This window comes from Panthera leo, chromosome B4 (assembly GCF_018350215.1).
Source record: "Panthera leo isolate Ple1 chromosome B4, P.leo_Ple1_pat1.1, whole genome shotgun sequence".
NCBI classification, from domain to species: domain Eukaryota; kingdom Metazoa; phylum Chordata; class Mammalia; order Carnivora; family Felidae; genus Panthera; species Panthera leo.
Genome location: NC_056685.1, coordinates 76280162 through 76300784, shown reverse-complemented (window position 1 = coordinate 76300784; position 20623 = coordinate 76280162). Strand labels below are relative to the sequence as shown.

General features: G+C 56.3%; 1 protein-coding gene across 9 annotated transcripts in view; it reads left to right on the top strand.

Moving 5' to 3' along the window:
• The window catches only part of NCKAP5L (NCK associated protein 5 like), a 33190-nt gene extending 12808 nt beyond the window's left edge, over positions 1–20382 (top strand). The window contains exons 2-15 of one of the 9 annotated variants that reach the window (XM_042946459.1): positions 3413–3534; positions 3797–4209; positions 6131–6190; positions 7295–7423; positions 8820–8888; positions 9013–9051; positions 9780–9899; positions 12813–12926; positions 14248–16868; positions 17774–17936; positions 18147–18228; positions 18586–18894; positions 18973–19115; positions 19483–20382. In XM_042946459.1, the coding sequence (XP_042802393.1) occupies positions 7301–7423; positions 8820–8888; positions 9013–9051; positions 9780–9899; positions 12813–12926; positions 14248–16868; positions 17774–17936; positions 18147–18228; positions 18586–18894; positions 18973–19115; positions 19483–19695 (3996 nt within the window). In that variant the 5' untranslated portion in view covers positions 3413–3534; positions 3797–4209; positions 6131–6190; positions 7295–7300 and the 3' untranslated portion in view covers positions 19696–20382. Of the gene's footprint in view, positions 1–3372; positions 3535–3796; positions 4210–6130; positions 6191–7262; positions 7424–8819; positions 8889–9012; positions 9052–9779; positions 9900–12812; positions 12927–14247; positions 16869–17773; positions 17937–18146; positions 18229–18585; positions 18895–18972; positions 19116–19482 lie in introns of those variants that run through there. The other 8 variants (XM_042946456.1, XM_042946458.1, XM_042946454.1 and 5 more) reach the window with 8 other exon arrangements.
• Positions 20383–20623: the final 241 nt, after the last annotated feature.

The window sequence follows — 20623 nt, the reverse complement described above, 5'->3', positions numbered from 1 at the left end:
AGGTGGGAGGGTTCCGAGGGGCCGGGTGGCAAGAGATCTGAGGGGTTTTCCCTCTGCTGATTTTGACCCTCTGGGGAAACCAGGGCAGGTGATAGGGCAGGCGACTGAGGGAGTGGAGTAGGCGTGAAGCCCTATATACTGCAGATCTAACAGGGAACTGGGGTAGGAGTGCCAGGCAGGACTGGCGGTGATCTGGCTGGGACGGCTTTCCTTTGGTGAGGAGAGGATAAGAAATAACGTAAGCAAAAGCCTGGGGACAGGAGTGAGGGTCAAGTCCTGTGCTACCCCATCCTCTAGACTCTGTGTGGAAAGAAAGCATTGGCCCAGAAGGCTCAAGTCAGGGAATCCTGGCGATCTTCTAGAACTCTACCATCCGGTAAAGTAGCTGCATGTGGTAATTCAAACGTAAAATGCAGTTACTCAATTGAACTAGCTACATGTCGGGTGCCCAATAGCTACATACAGCCAGTGGCTACCATATTGGACAGTACAGAGTAAACATTTCATCATCACAGAAAGTTCTGTCGGAAAACACTTCTAGAAAAGTGATTCTTGGGGCACCTGGGTGGCTCAGTCGGTTAAGCGTCCCGACTTCGGCTCAGGTCATGATCTCACGGTTCATGAGTTTGAGCCCCGCGTCGGGCTCTGTGCTGACAGCTCAGAGCCTGAAACTTGCTTCGGATTCTGTGTCTCCCTCTCTCTCTCTTCCTCCCCCGCTCGTGCTCTGTCTCTCAAAAATAAACATTAAAAAAAAAATTAAAAACAAAAAAGAAAAGTGACTCTCAGGCTGTTTTGACCTGAGGACCCCTCCAACCTCTAAAAATGTGAGGACCCCCAAAGATCATGACCTGAGCCAGTATCAGGAGTTGGATGCTTAACTGACCAAGCCACCCAGGAGCCCTTTTTTTAAACAAATTTTTTTTTTAATGTTTATTTCTGAGACAGAACATGAGTGGGGAAGGGGCAGAGAGCGAGGGAGACACAGAATCCAAAGCAGGCTCCAGGCTCCGAGCTGTCAGCACAGAGCCCGACGCGGGGCTCGAACTCACAGACCGCGAGATCGTGACCTGAGCCGAAGTCGGAAGCTCAACCGACTGAGCCACCAGGCGCCCACCAGGTGCCCCTTTTTAAGTTGTGAGACATAGTTCACATCCCATATGACTCACCTATTTAAAGTGTGCAATCAGGGGCGCCTGGGTGGCTCAGTCGGTTGAGGTTTATATGGGGTATACCTATTGACATTTACTGTCATGTAAATTAGTACTGAGAGTTTTCAACATCTAATTAAGTTAAAATAATAATAATAAACCCATTACATGTTGACATATTTTAAGTAACTGTATATTTTCCAAAGCAAAAAAATAGTGAAAAGAATGGCATTGTTCTTCATTCTGGCATATCTGTCACGTCTGACAATAAAAGGCAGCTGGATTCTCATATCTGCTTCTGTATTCAGTCTGTTGTGATATCACATAACACATAGTCTCTGGAAAATGCCACTGTATACTCAGAGAATGAGAGTTAGTGTAGTATCTACATTAATGTACATTAATATAGTGTCTACATGAGAGTAATGTAGTATAGTGTCTTAGTAGTATTATGAAAATAGTTTTGATTCCGTGGATTCCTTGGAAGAACATCAGGGCCCCTGGACCGCATTTTGAGAACATGGTTCTAGAACAGCTTCCACTTGGCGTAAAGGAACTTGTGAGAGACTAAAGTGATTTGCCTAAAGTCACACAGCAAGTAAATTGCAGTGCTGGGACTAGACTCTAAATCTTCTGCCTTTTGGCTAAGATGGGTCCGGCTGGGCTTTCGGGAGTGGGGACTAGGCTTCTGGGCCACAGAGCCCCTGGCCATGTGGCCCTATAAATAAACACTTTGTGTCTGTGTCTGAGCCCCTTTCCTCTGCCTACCCCCAGCAGCTGCTTTTTGTTGTTGTTGGGTTATGCTGTGGGCAGGGAGCATGAAGGAACTAGGAGAAGAGAGGTAAGGGGTGTTGAAGTCTAAGACTTTGGGGCTCAACTGCCCTTCCTCCAGCCTGCCTGGAGGGCAGGAGACCGAGGTTAGAAAGAACCCACGGGCGCCTGGGTGGCTCAGTTGGTTAAGCCTCTGACTTCAGCTCAGGTCATGATCTTTAGGTTCATGAGTTCGAGCCCTGTGTCAGAATCTGCGCTGGCAGTGCGGAGCCTGCTTGGGATTCTTGCTGTCTCCTCTCTCTGCCCCTCCTCTGCTCGTGCTTTCTCTCTCTCTCAAAATAAATAAATGAACTTACGAAAGAAAGAAAGGAAGGAAGAAAGAACCCACACCATGGGATGGAAGCTCTTGCATCCAAAGTCCTCTTGTGAAGAGGAAGTTGGAAGGAGATGCTGGGGGCCCCTTCCCCATGGACACAAGCCTCTCAGTAGGGCTATTGTGTCTTGGGGCCAGTTGTCGGGAGGAGGGAAGGAAATTCTTGTCTGTCCTCTTTCCATGAGGGGGGAGGAGACCAGTTGGAATTCTTAGGGCTGAAAGATGCTTTGGGCAGGGATTAAGGTGGCTGCTTTCAGGCCAGGAATGCCCTGGGGCCTCAGTCCCTCTATCCCTCCCCGACCCAGGGCTGATACTGTCTGGAAAGGAGTGTTTGCTGTGGGTGCAGAAGTTGCTGTTTACAAGTGGACTCTTGGGTGTGACGGGGATTCCAGAAAGCAGCTGGGGGATGGGGGGGAGCGGGGGGGGGGGTGGGGGGGACGGTTGTTGTTACGGATGATTCTGTTATTAAAGTGAGCTTCTCCATCTCTGCCTTCCCACAGCTGCCCCCTCTCCCCCACCCCCTGGTCCCTGGCTTCTCTCCCTAAAGGACTCTGGGGGGAACAGCTGGTGAGTGAGGGGCTCACTGGGGCCCAAAGCCCTTGGCTGAGGGCCAGGGTGAGGGAGCATGGAAGTCAGGCTTGCTGCCACCTCTCTAGTCTCTTCCTCCCAGGCCTGGCCTTGGAGGGCAGGGAGGGGTCTGTGCCCCGGCTGGGGAGAGGGTGGGCACTGCAATCCTTACTCCTTTGATCTGTCTGATTGAAAGGCCCGGACAGTCCGCTCTCTTCTGGGCCCTGTGACTAGGCCAAAGAGATCGTGTCACCCAGATTTGCTCGGTGATTGGGCTGAACCAGCTGTGTCCCCAGGTTACCCAGACCCCCTTGAGCAGCTGCTCCCCCTCCCTGTCCCTGGCTGCTGCTTACTGCCCCAGCTCTGGTCTTCCTCCCTTCCCCTTCCTCCCTCCCCTCAGCGGCACTGAGGTCACCTCCCTCTGAATCAGGCCTTTGTGGGGGGCGGGGCCACCCGTTGGCAGTTCTGGCGGGAGAAGCCTCCAGTTCGAGTTGGAGCTCCCACCTCCTGCAGCTCCATCTCTACCCAGCATGGCCGGCATCATGTGTTCCAGACCCAACATCCAACATCCAGGCGTGTCGTGGGACCACCGGAGGAATGTTTGAAACCAGGGCCACCCTGAAGCACCCAGATTGGGGGTTTTCCAGGCCGGGGGTAGAGCTGAGCACAGAAGCTGTGAGTAGGAGTTGTGGGGCCTGAGGGAGGATGGGGAGGGGGTGGGGGTGCAGCCCCTGGGAGAGGGGCCCCCACTGACACCCAGCAGGGGGAGCTACTGGGGAGCCAGTCTGGGTTGGTTTTCTTCCCATGAGATTGAGGCTGAAAACCCAGACTCTGAAGGGCCAGATTCCTAATTAGGCTCAGATTGGGAGCTGGAGGTGGTACTCTCTCGATTCCCTAGTGGAGAGTGAGGCTGCAGGAAGTTTTCTTTTCACCATAGGAATCTTGAACTTAAACTGGGGTCCTGCTCACAGCACGCTCTGCTCCTGGCGCCAAGTTTAAGTGTCGACCTCTTCCCTGTGACTCCATAGCGATCTGAGCTGACAGCTTCCTGCCCTCTGCTTGTGGCCCTGCAGATGAAGAGAAGGCCTCTGGGCCTGAGTTGGCCAGACCACCTCGACTGAGGGCAGAAAACTTCTCCCCAAAGCGAGGTTGAGTCACGGTCTGCCTTCATTTCCGGAGCCTCTCCTAAGCCCAGCTGGGGATCCAGAGACAGACGCGCGTGACAGAGCTGTTGCTTTTGGGTGGCTCATCACTTGGAGGGTCTCCTCGAGGTCGCGGTGGGACTCAGGCCTCCCTGCTCTGGGATCCACAGAGGCTCAGCCTGAGAGAGTGGCAGCGGTCAGCTCTGTGGTGTGTTTGGGTCCCCACCCTCCTCAACACACATAAAACCACATACATAATCCACTGCCAGTCCCCACGATCTGGGCCTCATGGATGTGTTTTTACTTTTGTTGTTTTAGGAAGAGAGATTCTCCTAAACCGTCTTCCACCCTGAGTTTGGTTTTTGCTGTTGTGTTGGGAGCACAAAGACTCCGGCTCTTCTCAGCTTTAGCTCTCTCCCTTTCTGGCCCCTGGACACTGGCCTGTTCACCCCACTCCTTTCCTTCGCCCTCCCAACTTTGTCTCTCCCATCCCCCAGCACTCCTTCTGCAACCCCAACCCCACTATTCCCGGGGAGCGTCTGCAGGGAAGAAATGGTGAGGGGATTGAGGGAAGGCGAGGAAACCGTGGGGACAGTGGGAGCCTCTGACTCAAAGGATCGGAGCCGTGCTGGGGGAAGGGTGGAACTCGAATGGCGGAGGTAACCTGAGGCCTTTTTTGGTTTTAGCCCCTATTTATGTATGTGGGAAGGGGAGGATATTTCCTGAATTTTTTTCATTTTTTTCCAAGCCTGTCCATTTCTAAAAATATCAAACACGATAATGTCATGAGGCGAATGAAGTTCTACTTGATACATTTTTTATGATGTTAAAATAACAAAGGACTTTAGATTGTTGTGGAATGTTTAAAAATAAGTGTTACAAGTTTTTCCTTTTCCTGCAGTTTCCAGAAGCCCCCTTTCCCAGTGTCACATAAACACGGGCACACACTGTCTCTTACTTGCAAAGAAATGGTTCTCTCCTTTTGCAGTTGCCCCTTTCTCCCTCTAGGGTGGGGAGGGGTTGGGGAGGAAGAGGGCCCTGAGTGCAGCCAGGCTGGGGCCGCACTCTCAGATCTCTGGATGCCCCTACTGCCCCGACCCCACAGGGAGGAGCCTGGGACTCAGAGTCCCTTACAGGTGAACAGACAGTAGCAGCAGGCTGTGAGGCAGGACTTTGCATCGTGTCTCTGTCAGGATGTAATCATGAAAATCCTCCATTTACCGAGTTCATGCAAGATACTCTTTATACATGATCTCATTTCATCCTCCAACAACCACGTGGGCTAAGTATTCTTACGCCCATTTTATAGGTGAGGAAACAGAGTTTGTAGAGTCAGGATTCTAACCCGGATCCATCCATGTGCAAAGCTCCAGGAGCCCTGGGACTGTATGGAGCTTACAGAATACAAGGAGCTTACGGTACAACTTGTGGGTGTACAGAGAGGCCTCATGGGAAGGAGGAAAAGGAGGCCTGTCCAGTGTGTGTTGTGAACCGGCGTTTATGTCTTGGGCAGCATCCTTTGCCTCCAGTAACTGCTTCCTCAACCCAGGCCGGTATCCCCGCTCCCCATAAAGTTGTTAGGAGAATCAGATGTAGGAGTGCATGAGAAAGTGCCAACACACTGCTCAGCACGCAGGGTACACGCGGTGTATGTGAGCGTAACTCCTGCCCTTTGGTTTCCTTAGCTCGAATACAGGTGTTGACAGTAACATTCAATTCCTTTTGTGGCTGTGGGGATTAAAGAAGACGATGTGTGTTGTGGAAGGGCCCCAAAGCGTCATGTGTTGCTGTTCCCTCCTATTTCTCATCTGAGTGATTTCTGGCTGAAAGCCGGGGACCTTCGCGCTGACTCTTTTCTGTGTCTGGAATGCTCTTCCCATTCCAGGGTTTCCTCTGGACTCCACTGAGGTCTCTGCTTCGGTGTCACCTGTCAGTGCCTTGTTGGGACCCGATGTGCGTTCATTGGTTTATCTGTATACTATGTGCCTCTCCCAGTGGAATGGAAGCTTCATAGAGGCAGAGCTCTCTCTGGCTTGTTCACCCCTATGGCCCAGTGCCTGGTACACGGCAGGAGCCGAATAAATGCTTGTGGCTTGCATGGCTAACATCGTCTCCCTCTTTCTCAACAGCCGAGGTGACCATTCTGGCTTCTAGAGTGTGTGCCAGCCTGGGTGAGGAGGCAGAGACAGGTGAGGGGCTTTGAGCCTGTGCATGCAGCTGGGGGGACTGGAGGAGGACGATGGGGGGCAGGAGAGGCATCCCCAGTGCCCTACAGCAGAGGATGGGGTCGGGGGTACCAATCAGATGTGGGGTTGGAGAGCTGTTAAAGGACTCCTTCCTCTCTTCCTTAGGCTGAAAGTGCTTAACTCAGCTCTGCAGGGGGGTCAAAGAGGCCAGTAGTCACTGGTGGACTGGGGCCCCCACACTTTTAGGAAGGGTTTCCCATCTACGGGAAATTTCTACAATATGGGTGCAAAAGAAAGAAACGAGTACTTTCCTCTAGTAGAGAAATTGAAACTCAAAGGGCAGATGAAGACTCATCAGCTAAAGCCAGTAACCATGGCGGTAGCTGGGAGTGGGGGAGGCACATAACACGACACGGGACAGAACCCTGGCTGTGTTGTGTTCAGGCAGTGACAAACTCATCTGTGTAGTCATCATTCTGTCTCTTACATGCCAGCTTCCACACCAACAAGTGGGGACCTGGGCAGTAAAGTGAATGTAGAGCCCCTGCCCTCATGGGGTTGACAGTCTCGGGGAGGCGGTTACAGAACTGTGTAGGAAGGGTGCCTGGCACGGCCTTGGAGTGGGGGCCCTGAAGTATGAGTAGAAAGGAGCTGGCCAAGTGGAAGGCAGGGAGGGGTCAGGAGACCCTGCAGAGGGAAGGGCATGCGCAGTGGGGCCTCTCGGGGAGCAGGGAGCTTGTGAGGCTTGCAGGCCACCTCCCACCACCGTGCCCAGGAAGATACAGTTCAAGGCCCATCTCAGCCGAGAATCCCGGTCTCTTGGCAGTTGGCCAACATCTGTGTGACCTGTGGTAGGCTGAGCTGAGCGCAGTTGCAGGGGTTGTAAAACAGTGGTCCCCGTTCTTAAAATGGGAAGAGTGTGTCTGTGCATCCGTCTGTCCCGTGACCAGAAGAGCCTGAGTCAGACCCTGAGTTGTTACAGTATCCGTGGCACATCAGTCACTAAACTCCGAGAATACTGACAAGTTTTGTCTTTGTCCTCCTCCTCCACTCACCTCCTCCCTGTGCCCTGGAGGAGCCGCCAGGGCTTCCTTCACTTGTTCCCAGGGCCCGATGTCGGACGCCATGGAGCAGCCAGCCACGAGTCCTGGAAAGCCGAGGCCGGGAGAGGGTGGTGACGGCGGCACGGAGACGGGCACCTGCCAGGAGCTCCTGCACCGGCTGCGGGAGCTGGAGGTGGGGCACCGGGCGGCATGGGGGCGGCGGTGCTGGCCAGGACCCTGGGGAGCTTGGGTAGGCTTTGTGGATGTGGATGTGGAGCCTCGCCAGGCTGGAGCAGAGCTCCTCTGAGAAGCCCTTTCTTTGCTCTGAACTCTCCAACCTGGGGCCAGCTTGGAACAGGAGGCATGCACCGGGGTGGGCCTATCCCAACCCCCACACGTCTCTCCTCTTTACCCCTTTCTTCCCCGCTTTTATGCCCGTGCTGATCTAGGAAAGGCATGGTCACAGAGCCCACAGGAAGAAGGATTTAGATGACCTGGGGCTCAGGAGTTGAACGACAAGGACACGGATCCCTAAACTAGGCTTTTTGCCAATTCTTTTTTTCTTTTTTTTTTTTTAATGTTTATTTATTTATTTATTTATTTATTTATTTATTTTTAATTTTTTTTTTTTTTTCAACGTTTATTTTATTTTTGGGACAGAGAGAGACAGAGCATGAACGGGGGAGGGACAGAGAGAGAGGGAGACACAGAATCGGAAACAGGCTCCAGGCTCCGAGCCATCAGCCCAGAGCCCGACGCAGGGCTCGAACTCACGGACCGTGAGATCGTGACCTGGCTGAAGTCGGACGCTTAACCGACTGCGCCACCCAGGCGCCCCTGATGTTTATTTATTTTTGAGAGAGAGAGCGTGAGCAGAGGAGGGGCAGAGAGAGAGGGGAACAGAAGATGGGAAATGGGCTTCTCGGTGACAGCAGCGAGCCTGATGCAGGACTCCAGCTCACAAACTGAAGTCAGACGCTCAACTGACTGAGCCACCCCAGGCACCCCTCTTTGCCATATTCTTAAGAACCTGCCCTCCTCTCTCCAGCCTCCTCTGCCCTCTCCCCAGGGAAATAAGGATTACTTTTTTTTTTTTAAGTTCATTTATTTTCAGAGAGAGAAAGAGCATGCAAGCGGGAGAGAGGCAGAGAGAGAGGGAGAGGGAGAATTCGAAGCAGGCTCCATGCTATAAGTGCAAAACCCGACGTGGGGCTCAAACTCCGTGAACCATGAGATCATGACCTGAGCCAAAATCAAGAGTCAGACGCTCAACCAACTGAGCCACCCAGGCGCCCCAAGTATTACTTTTGACACCTCCCAGCTTAAGTCCTCCTGGCCACTGTATCTCCCTGGCCCCTCCAACCTCACTGACTGAGGTTGGGGTTTACAGAAACCCAGCCATCTTAGCTCTGCCTTCCTGAATGCCTATGGTCTGTCTCTGTAGGCCTCCCCATGGTAGAATCCAATCAGAGCCAAGAACTGGGGCAGGGGTGTAGCTAGTAGTCTCCATGTCTCTCTTTCCTCCAAAAGGAATTTTCCCTGGCAGACAAATGATCCCATAGCCCTTTTTTGCCCTCTTCCTCCCGTAGGCAGAGAACTCGGCGCTTGCCCAGGCCAATGAAAACCAGCGGGAGACCTATGAGCGCTGTCTAGATGAGGTCTGTCGTGTCTCCATTGGGACTGATGCTGGGGGATATCGGGAGGTGGGGGGAGCATGGGTTGTCAATGCTCCAGGCAGAGGTTCATGGGCTGATGGCTCTCTATTGGGCTTTCTGTCCCCAGGTTGCCAACCACGTGGTACAGGCGCTGCTAAACCAAAAGGTAAGCAGCCATGGGAGACATTCTTACCCCTAAGCCCAGACGCCCTGGGGAGAGACCCTGGGTCAAGCAGGGGAAGTCCTTCCTGGGGACCCCTGAGCCTACTCAGATAGGGGCTAGAGGAGGGAGCTTGGTGGAAATGGCCTATTGACCCTCCAACAAAGCCCCCTCTCCCCACCTCAGACAGGTCCATACTGTTCTACCTGGAGGCAGAGGAGGGCTAGGTAAGGCCAGGTCTCTGAGCTATGGTAACTTTGATTTGGGCTTTGACTCTTTCCCTTATCCTGGCCCGAGCTGTTTTCTCCAGATTGTGATGGCCCTGACAGCAGTGTTAATATTGTGAGCACAAGGTGTCACCTAAATATTTACTCAAGTACTGTGGGAACTTCTTGACTTATGAGCCACTCTGACCCCCAAGGTCTTCCTCTGCCTTATATGGGCCTTTCTTTGATGTGGTTTCTAAGAGGCAGGGGGTTGGCTCCAGGGATGGGAAGGATGCCAAAGGGAATAGGATTTACCTCCCACCAAGGGTGATAAACTTTAGGGAGTTTACCATCCCCAGACAATGTGACAGCTATACACATAGGCAGGCAGGCTCAGATCTCCATAGAAGGGGGCCGTGGGGGCAGGGCATGCCCAGCAGGAGTGCTGCCACTCTGATGAAGGAGACTGAGCTCATACCACTCGCCCTCTCCCCGCCACCCTCCCCTGGCCTCCTTGGGCGGTGGCAGGACCTGCGGGAGGAGTGCATCAAGCTGAAGAAGAGGGTGTTTGACCTGGAACGGCAGAACCAGATGCTCAGCGCCCTGTTCCAGCAGAAACTCCAGCTGACGACAGGCTCCCTTCCCCAGGTGGGCACAAGCAATTCTCCTTCCCTCCTCCTACCTCAGCTCCTGCCTCTCCCAGCCCTACCATCATCACCTTCTTTTCTCCCAGCACCTGAAGAAGCAGGCCACAGCCATTCCCCTCCATTCTGGGGGCTGTAGCCATCTGGGAAAGGCCCATCTGGCCTGATAGATCTGAGCCTTAGATGGGGACATGGGGAGACTCCCTGAGTCCCTTCATGCTTGGCTTTCCCCAGCCTCCCGGGTGCTCCTCGCCCAATTGGATGGCATCCCTTCTTATTGACAGACAAGGTTCTTGCTTGTTCCTGCCCTATGTGGGGAGATGGGTGGAGGCTGAAAATGCAATGATTTCAAGCTCCCCGGGGGCCCCTTTGGCCACTGCTTTGCTGCTTCTTGGCCAGGGGCAGGGGTGGGGCTGGGTGTAAGGCACCCCGTGCTTAGTGTCACAGAGAGGTCAGGAAAGGCACTTCAGCCGGGTCATTCTGTGCGCATGCCTGGTTGTGAGTGCTCGCCCGCTGACACACAGGCATGTCCTCAACTGCTAGTCCCTGATTCTAGCCCTGGCACCTGGCTTACCCGGGAAAAGCAGAAGGCTACTAGGGGTGAATCCTGAACTCAGTTAAGATGTCCCTCGGGGTCGGTCTGTCAGTAGCCCCAAGGCCGGGGTGAGATGTGGGACTGGGAGGATCAGGAGCAGCTCCAGGGACCCGAGGTGAGCATCAGGTGTGAGGGGCGCCAGCACACCTCTAGCCCACCCCCAACCTTGACAAGGAGAGAAGCACCTTCTGTGTGTATCTGTCTGATGCACACCGGGCAGCCCTTGCCCCCCACACCCTGAGCACGATGCCCCACGGCTCCCTGAGAAGCCTGGTCCCTGGCAGAGGCTTTTCATCACCATGGTCTTTTAGGAGCCTCTGTCCCTGCTCCAGAGTCCACCCTGGGATCCCAGAACCCAAACCACACTGGCCAAGCTCACCCTGTCCACAGCTTTCTCGGTGACCAGTGATAACAGAGGTGTAGGTCATCCTTAAGTCACTGATTCCTTAAATGAAATCTGGGACCTCTTGGGGTTTGGGGCAATAGATCTATCTCCCCCAGCGGTAACATGACATAATGGAAAGAGCATGAACCTTGGCCTCAGAAACACTTGGATTGGGTCCCTGACTTAGCTAATTCTTAGTTATGTGACCCTGGGCAAATTACTTAACTTTCTGAACCCCAGTTTTTGTCTTATAAATGAGGTTCGAGATACCCACACTGCACGTCGTCGTAAGGATGAAATAAGATAATATATAGCGTTTGGCCCATAGTGGTAGTCAATAATCAGCAGCTCTTTTTCATTATCAGTGTCACTCTCAAGTTGTGCTTTGCTAGCATGAAAGCTCCACTGAGCAGATGTTAATTAAGCTCTTGCTGTGAGCAGCTCCTTTGCCGACACATGTATGGAACTGGACAGGGGTGTGGCCTGTGCAGAGCACATAAACCCTGAAGGCTGGGACTGCTTACAGACAGCCTTAGTACAGAGCAGAGTGTGACAGTACTGTCCAGGAGCCCAGAGGGGAAAGAGGCCAGCAGAGAAGGGACCTCAAGGAGGTAACATGGGACCCGGGCCTTGCTGGACAGGAGATTTAAAAAAAAGTACAGTTGGGGTTGAGAGAAGGGATACCCTGTGGAAGGAAGCACAGGGAAGCCTAGGCAGCAGCAGCTGTTCAGCTGGGCCGGAACAAAGGCTCTACAAAGGAGCAGTGAGTGAGAACCAGAGGTGGCATCGGGGAAGGTCCTGCAGGCCGGGCCCAGGATGCCGGCAGAGGAGTCCAGACTCGTCTTCTTAGGCAGTGAGCAGGAATCGGAGGCTTTGAGCACAAAGATGCTTTGGATGAAAAGAAGAAAATACTGTAGGCTGCCTCGTGTGTCAGAGATTTGTAAAGGCACCAAACCGGGTCAGGGAGACAAATGCTTAGCAGCATCCAGGCCACAGCAGTAAGGATCTGGGCTGGAGCCCGCCGGCCAGAGGGGAAGCAGAGACGCCACAGAAGCGGGAGTTTTAAGCTGCCTCATGTCTAGTGGAGATGCCTAGGGGATGGAAATGACATTTTCAGGGACTGAGAGAGAAGTAACCTGTGTTTTTTTTTATTTTTTTTTTTTTTTTAAATTTTTTTTTTTTTTCAACGTTTTTTATTTATTTTTGGGACAGAGAGAGACAGAGCATGAACGGGGAGGGGCAGAGAGAGAGGGAGACACAGAATCGGAAACAGGCTCCAGGCTCCGAGCCATCAGCCCAGAGCCCGACGCGGGGCTCGAACTCACGGACCGCGAGATCGTGACCTGGCTGAAGTCGGACGCTTAACCGACTGCGCCACCCAGGCGCCCCAAGTAACCTGTGTTTAAGTAGTACCTTTGTCCTCCTCAGAGACCAGTCGGTGGGGACAGAGATGATAACTCCTGCCATCTCTTTTCTAGGACCCAGTGACAAATGCTTTTCCATTAGTCTCAGCCATCCCTGTGATGCTAGGGTCACAGGCAGTCAGAACAGGAAAGGGGCTTCGAGGCTGGCCCTCTCTGTAATCAAGGAGGAGGTCCTGCAGAAAAGCAGAGTGGTCCTGGGGTCGCCATGGGCACAGAGGTTAGGCCTGCCATTGCCATTGCCACTGCCTGTGGTTTCTCGACAGCCCCAGAGTAGTTCCGTCTCCCTGCCACCAGGCCTCACACTTCTTCATTCTATCTGTGCATCATCTCCCAAGGCTCCTCTGACCAGGTGATAGGGACAGTGGTGAAAGCCACACTGTAGGTCAAGAGACATCCCTGAAGGAGCAAACTTGGAAGAATGTTCTCCTACCCTGGATGGGAAGTCCTAACTTCGTGAGGGGGTAAGGACCTGGAACAGACAAGGCCCTATGCTAACTCTGCCTCTCCCTGCAGATCCCACTTACCCCACTCCAGCCTCCATCAGAGCCACCAGCCTCTCCCTCCTTGAGCTCTGTCGAGGGACCGACCACCTCGCTGCCTCTGGGGCACTGTACTGGACAGAGAGAGGTAGGAGATCCGGGCACAGTGGTCGAGGGCTTCGCTGGCTGCAGACTCTTCAGTGGGTACTCCATTGCTGTTTCCTAAGGAGTTCCAGGGGAAGGGCTGCTTCCTGGGGCACAGATAGGAGCCCTCAGCAGTCAGCCTTATACTAAGAACAAAATCCCACTGCCAGTCGCTAGCCTTGCAAGCAAAGTTAGTTAGGTGTTAGTAAGACTTGTAGTTAACATTTCCTGAGCTTTTACCCTATGCCAGGCACTGTGCTGAACACCTGGATGTCATTTATCTTTTTTTTTTTTTAATAACTTTTGGCATACGTTTATAATTTTTTTAATGTTTATTCGTTTTTGAGATAGAAACAGAACGTGAGTGGGGGAGGGGCAGAGAGTGAGGGAGACACAGAATCTGAAGCAGGTTCCGGGCTCTGAGCCATCAGCACAGAGCCTGATGCAGGGCTCGAACTTGTGAACCACAAGGTCATAACCTGAGCTGAAGTCAGATGCTTAACCAGCTGAGTCACCTAGGTGCCCCTTGGCATACATTTATAATTGTATACATACTTATTTATTCAAGTCTAGAACTATTATGGACTTATTCTTTTGCATCCCTGGTCTCATTTATTTTATAAGGTTAATCATAGGGACCATCCCCTTTTATAGGTGATGCAGTGAAGCTTAGAGGTTAAGAAACTTGCTGAAGTTCATATGACTAGTGAAGCAGCAGACCTGGGACCTGAACCGACACAGTCTGGCTCCAGAGCCTTATCTAGTTAACCATGACACCAGGTGGACTGGGTCCAAGAAGGAGCCGGGCAGAAACAGGGAAGGGCTTGCAGTAGAGTTATCCCAGTTGCCTTCTCCACAGGGATCAGGTCAGCTGTCTGACCTGAGAAGGCCTGGGCTTGCCTGCAGTTACTGACTGAGGACTCGGCCCCAACACATCCCCTTCTATAGTTTCTGTGTTCTTTCTGGAGCCTGCAAAACAGGCCTCCCTCCCCTGGGGCAAACCTAGATAATCAGGGTTGTAGGGGTAGGGGTGTCAACCCTGCTGACCCCAACAGCGGTGGGAAGTGGTGGAGGAGGGGGGTGCTGGGATCACCAGGAAGGGAGGTGGGGTACCCACCCAACCCCAAGGACACCAGGAAGAAGAGTTGGGGTAACCGGGGCTCAGTGACTCTGGAGGAAGCCGAGCTGTCCCATCCGAGAAGCTAGTAATTCCTTTTGCGACTCAGACAAAACCAGGCCGGCTCTGTCCCTGACATAGTCAGTTACTCCCAGCTCAGGTCCTGGGCCTGCACATGGCCTCCTCATCATGCCGTTTCTCCCCGAAGGTGTGTTGGGAGCAGCAGCTGCGGCCAGGAGGCCCAGGACCCCCAGCCGCCCCGCCCCCAGCGCTGGATGCCCTGTCCCCTTTCCTTCGAAAGAAAGCCCAGATCCTGGAGGTGCTGAGAGCCCTGGAAGAGACGGACCCCTTGCTTCTTTGCTCACCTGCCACTCCCTGGCGGCCTCCAAGCGAGGGTCCTGGCTCCCCAGAGCCCATCAACGGCGAGCTGTGTGGCCCACCCCAGCCTGAACCCTCATCCTGGGCCCCCTACTTGCTACTAGGCCCTGGTAGCCTGGGAGGCCTGCTACACTGGGAGCGCCTCTTGGGGGGCCCAGGGGAGGAAGAGGGTGCTGGGCGGCCCTGGGGCCCTAGTAGAGTCTCCTCCCAGGCCCAAGGCACTGGCTCTGGGCCTCCCTGTGCCCCAGGCAGCAGTTCCTCTTCCTCCTCTGATGAGGCAGGTGACCCCAACGAGGCACCCAGCCCTGACACCCTGCTTGGGGCCCTGGCCCGCAAACAGCTGAACTTGGGCCAGCTCCTTGAGGACACAGAGTCTTACCTACAGGCCTTCTTGGCCGGGGCTGCAGGCCCACTCAGTGGGGACCAACCAGGTCCTGGGCAGCCATCTTCCCCAGACCAGGGGCCCCCACAGCTGTCCAAGTCCAAAGGCCTCCCCAAGTCAGCTTGGGGTGGGGGTACCCCAGAGGCCCACAGGCCGGGCTTTGGTGCTACCTCAGAGGGCCAGGGGCCCCTCCCCTTCCTCAGCATGTTCATGGGTGCAGGTGATGCCCCCCTGGGCTCTCGGCCTGGCCACCCCTACTCCTCATCTCAGGTGAAAAGCAAGCTCCAAATTGGCCCCCCTTCTCCTGGGGAAGCCCAGGGACCCCTTCTGCCCTCTCCAGCCAGAGGTCTCAAGTTTCTGAAGTTGCCTCCAGCCTCGGAGAAGGTGCCCAGCCCAGGAGGCCCCCAGCTCAGCCCCCAGCTTCCCCGGAACTCCCGAATTCCCTGTCGAAACAGCGGCTCAGACGGCAGCCCCTCCCCATTGCTGGCCCGCAGGGGTCTGGGTGGAGGAGAGCTGTCCCCGGAGGGGGCACAGGCCCTGCCTACCAGTCCTTCACCCTGCTCCGTGGCCCTGGACTCTGCACAGTTGAGACCTCCCCAGCCGGCCTTGTCTACCACGCTGTCCCCGGGACCTGTGGTATCTCCCTGCTATGAGAACATCCTGGACCTTTCCCGGAGCACCTTTAGGGGGCCTTCCCCAGAGCCACCTCCTTCCCCACTGCAGGTACCCACCTACCCACAATTAACTCTAGAGGTGCCACGGGCCCCTGAGGTCCTCAGAAGTCCTGGAGCTCCTCCTAGCCCTTGCCTCCCAGAATCCTGCTCCTATGGGAGTGCCCAGGAGAAGAGTTTGGACAAAGCAGGCTCAGAGTCTCCCCATCCTGGCCGCAGGACCCCAGGCAGCTCATCCAAGAAGCCCAGCCAGGGGGCAGGGCGGCGACCTGGGGATCCTGGCTACACACCTCTGCGGGACAGACTGGCAGCCCTAGGGAAACTGAAGACTGGCCCTGAGGGGCCAGAGAAAAACGGGGTGCCAGCCAGGCCTGGCACTGAGAAGTCCCGGGGAGCAGGGAGGTCAGGGGAGAGCGCTGGAGACATGGCACCCCCCGCCCCCAGGCCTCCCGAGGGGCCAGACGCCAAGGGGGCCTTGCGGGGGGCAGTGGCCTTAGGCACAAACAGCCTGAAGCAGCAAGAACCTGGGCTCCTGGGGGACCCCGGGGCCCGAGTCTACTCCTCCCACTCCATGGGGGCCCGGGTGGACCTGGAGCCTGTCTCACCAAGGAGCTGCCTCACCAAAGTGGAGTTGGCCAAGAGCCGGCTGGCAGGGGCCCTGTGCCCCCAGGTACCCCGTGCCCCTGCCAAAGTGCCAACCTCAGCCCCCAGCCTTGGCAAGCCCAATAAGAGCCCCCATGGCAGCCCTACAAAGCTGCCTTCCAAGTCACCCACCAAGGTGGTACCCCGACCTCTGGCCCCACCAACTACCAAGGAGCCCCCCAAGCCTGACAAGAGCAAGGGCCCACCTTGGGCAGAGTGTGGCAGCACTACCGCCCAGCCTACGTCCCCCGCACCCAGCCCTGCTGACCCAAGCCAAGGCCCTGAGGGGCGGGCCCCACACTCCGCCATCGAGGAGAAGGTAATGAAGGGCATCGAGGAGAATGTGCTGCGGCTCCAGGGCCAGGAGCGGGCGCCAGGCGCTGAGGCCAAGCACCGCAACACCAGCAGCATCGCCAGCTGGTTTGGCCTTAAGAAGAGCAAGCTGCCAGCGCTGAACCGCCGCACAGAGACCGCCAAGAGCAAGGAGGGGGCCAGTGGGGGCTCCCCACTCCGGAAGGAAGTCAAGATGGAAGCCCGGAAGCTGGAGGCGGAGAGTCTCAACATCTCCAAGTTGATGGCTAAGGCGGAAGACCTACGCCGGGCACTGGAGGAGGAGAAGGCCTACCTGAGCAGCAGGGCCCGGCCCCGGGCCGGAGGGCCAGCGCCAGGACCAAGTACGGGGCTGGGGCAGGTGCAGGGCCAGCTGGCTGGCATGTACCAGGGCGCAGACACCTTCATGCAGCAGCTGCTCAACAGGTGAGGGCCTGGGACCAGTCAGCAGGTGCTCAGTGGCTGGGGGCGCTTTTCCATGGGCACACCTGGGGTTGCGACTGCTTTTCCTGAGAGCAAAAAGGGTAGGAGGTCAAGTAAAATGCCGCCGAAGTGTCTGGGAGTTCATGGTCTGGCCCAGAGGAAAGATGGGGTCTTGAATCAGAAGCCTGGGGTCTGTGCCCCCACTCCCCTTCTCTCTGGCTGTCTGATGTGGGACACACTGGGCCCATTTAAGAGGGGTTCACAGTCCACATTTCCCTAGATTTGTCTCCAATGCTGCCTGCGTGTGGTAGTTAAAGGGGCTGCTGGTTCCTAACTGTGGGCTGATAAAGGTCTTACTCTGGGATTTTCTATCCTATAGAACAAGGAGGGTCCCCTTCCCGTCTTGCCCATTGACACCTGCCACAGACTCAGCAGCAGGAGCTGTGGTTCAGAGAAGGGGACACCCCATCTTGGGATTGCTCCGTCTGGGCCAGATGAGGCAGAATGTCCATAGGGGTTGGGTGCAGGTGGGGTGCAGTTTGGACAGCAAGTGTGCTCAAGTTCAGCTGGGGCTGGCAAGATGTGTCCTGTGTGGACCAGGAAGTGACCAGTCTGCCATCTATTAGCAAACAGTGTCCAGAGGTCTCTAGGCTCGGCCTTGTGTAACTTTGGGGAAGTCGTCTCGTGTCCCCTGCCCCTGCTGTTTCTCTGAGGTTTTCCCCAGGGTCTCCGCCTGTGCCCAGCATCAGGAGGAGTTGATGGAGGCAACCACCAGGGATATGTCCCCAATCCCAGGGGCAGGGGTCAGTGGGTATTCCACTAGGCCCGGCACCATTGGAGGGAGTGAGGTCAGCATGTCTGGGTAGACCCAAGCTTCCCTTTGTCTCCGTCTGCACTGCTGCCTGTAGGGTGGATGGCAAGGAGCTGCCCCCCAAGAACTGGCGGGAGCCCAAACCAGAGTATGGCGATTTCCAGCCAGTGTCCTCTGACCCCAAGAACCCCTGGCCAGCCTGTGGGCCCCGAAATGGCCTGGTGGGGCCTCTTCAGGGCTGCGGAAAACCTCCTGGAAAGGTAGGTTCTTGGGGGAGGGGCTAGGTATTGGGCCTGGAGGGTTCCCCGTCCCTGGGGCCTGGAAGCTGCTGGATGTACTCATGGTCACTGCATGCTGGTGGACTGCAGACACTAGGACCCACAATTCAGGGGTTCCAACGGCAGAACTTGGGGAGGGCTGTGGGTGAGGGTGGGAGGACTGGGTTCTGAGGTCTCCTGTACCGCACACAGCCGAGCAGCGAGCCGGGAAGGCGGGAAGAGATGCCCTCCGAGGACAGCCTGGCTGAGCCAGTGCCCACCTCACACTTCACAGGTCAGCAGGGTCAGGGGCCAAGGATGGGACCTCTTCCTCGCCCCCTGCCCACTTTACTCCTGTCCTGTCACTGTAGCAGGTGCCAGGCCCGGAGTGCCGTCGTGGTGCCAAGCACCAGATAGGCACCGGGGCTGCGCAGAACTAAACCCCTCCCTGCCCTTGGGGTACCCGGCCTGCCGTCCACACGTGTTTCTCCAAGCACAGGGGAGGTGGGGGGAGGGCTGGCAGGGATGACGGCCTGTCGGGCCAGGAGGGGCCCTGACCAGGTGGGGAGCCTGGGCTGGGGCAGGACGCCAGAAGAAGGCAGAGGGGCTGAGCCCACAGCCTCACGTCCTTGACTTACCCTCCCCTCCCCAGCCTGTGGCTCCTTGACTCGAACCCTGGACAGTGGCATTGGGACCTTTCCACCCCCAGACCATGGCAGCAATGGGACCCCCAGCAAGAATCTTCCCAAGACAAAGCCACCACGGCTGGATCCCCCACCCGGAGTCCCCCCAGCTCGGCCCCCGCCCCTTACCAAAGTCCCCCGCCGCGCCCACACGCTGGAGCGTGAGGTGCCGGGCATAGAGGAACTGCTGGTGAGCGGGCGGCACCCTAGCATGCCAGCCTTCCCCGCTCTGCTCACTGCTGCTCCGGGCCACCGGGGCCATCAGGCCTGTCCTGACGGTGAGTGTCTGGGTAGAAGGGTGGGCCATCCCTGGAGCTTTACGCGCCACCATCCACCTTCCCTTTGTTCCCATGCAGATCCGTGTGAGGACCCAGGCCCTCCCCCTCCTGTCCAGCTGGCTAAGAACTGGACCTTCCCCAATGCGAGGGCAGCCGGCAGCTCCACTGACCCTTTCCTGTGCCCATCCCGACAATTGGAGGGGCTGCCCAGGACCCCCATGGTAAGCATGGCCAAAAGGAAAAGGGGAACAGGCCTGGAGGGCAGGAGAGATGATGTGGGGAGACCAGTCCCTGCAATGAGGTACAGCGCTGTCTTGGAAGCGGATGAAGGGTCAGCCACATTGGATGCCCCTCTGGGCAGCCCACCCACCTGCCCCTTCTCACACCCTTCTTGGAGAAAGGGTTTATTGCCCTCCCCAGAACCTTGGCAGACCACGCTCAGTGGTGCCTCTAGCCCGCTTCCTCTGAAATGTGCCCCACCACGGTGAGCCCCACCTGCAGCACCCCATCAGTGGGCAGAGCCCAGCACCCCTTGGACTGGACCAGGAGGTGGAGGGACTTCCTCCTGAGCTTCCTTTCCTTTCCCAGGCCCTGCCCATGGACCGGAAGCAGAACCTGGAGCCCAGCCGTCCAGCCCCTGCACCCCAGGGCCCGACGTTTGGAGGTAGCCGCACGCCCAGCACATCGGACATGGGCGAGGAAGGGAGAGTGGCCAGTGGGGGCCCTCCAGGTCTGGAGACCTCAGAGTCTCTCAGTGACTCCCTCTACGACTCACTCTCCTCCTGTGGGAGTCAGGGCTGAGTGGCTGCACCGCACTACGGTCCCTCTCTGGAGTTGGAGACCACCGACTGGACCAGCTCTCCTGGCGCCCCATCCCTCGGGGCCAGTGGGGCCCCTCCCTGCAGGGACCAAGGAGGCAGATGGAAAAGAAGATGAAGGGGGTCCCTGACACACCCCACTGCCCACTGCTGCTGTGGAGGGGATGACCGCTCTCAGCTCAGGGAGAGACCCCACCCTTGGTCCCTTCTCTCACCTGGAGTAAGGCTCTTCTCTGAGGGACCGGGGGTTCAAGGCGGCTGTGTCCCAGCCCCCGGCTCCCCCTTCAGGCTGAGCCATCTTGTGGTGCTGGGCTTCCTGCCCGCCAGCTGTGCCGTCTCTGCCCAACCTGGCTGCTCCCTGCCCTGGAGCCCCGCGGGGCCAGCCCAGAGTCCCCGTGCTGGTGGAGTTTGGGGGCGAAGGGTCAAGTTGCCTTCTCTCTCTGTCTGCCCTGGTCCTCCCTGCTGTCTGGATGGTGCTGCCCTCCCCCGCCCCATGTCTCTGGGGTCCGTCCGTCTGTCTTTTTGTTGTTTTTTTATATTAAAGCGCCTGGCCCGGTCCCCATCCCCCATCCCCGCACTGCGGTTAATTTATCTGTCGTTAAGAACTCGGCTGCTCTGCTTCCAGCCTCTGCTTCTGCCCTATTCCTAATAAAATGTGGAGGCCCCTCCCTGCCCTGGACTCTGCTTTTTCTGTGGGAGGACTCGGGGATGGACAGGTGGGTGGAGGCTGCATGGGCAGCAGGATGAGAGACCCCAGGGACGTAGACTTTCCCTCAGGTTCTCCTGTGAGGCAGCCCCCCAACACACACACACAGGCCTCGAGTGGTCCCTGGGGTCAGGGGGATTCCTTGGGTCGGGCAGAAGGCTGGACAGCTTGCGGCAAGGGAGGCTGTGGGCATGCACTCAAACTC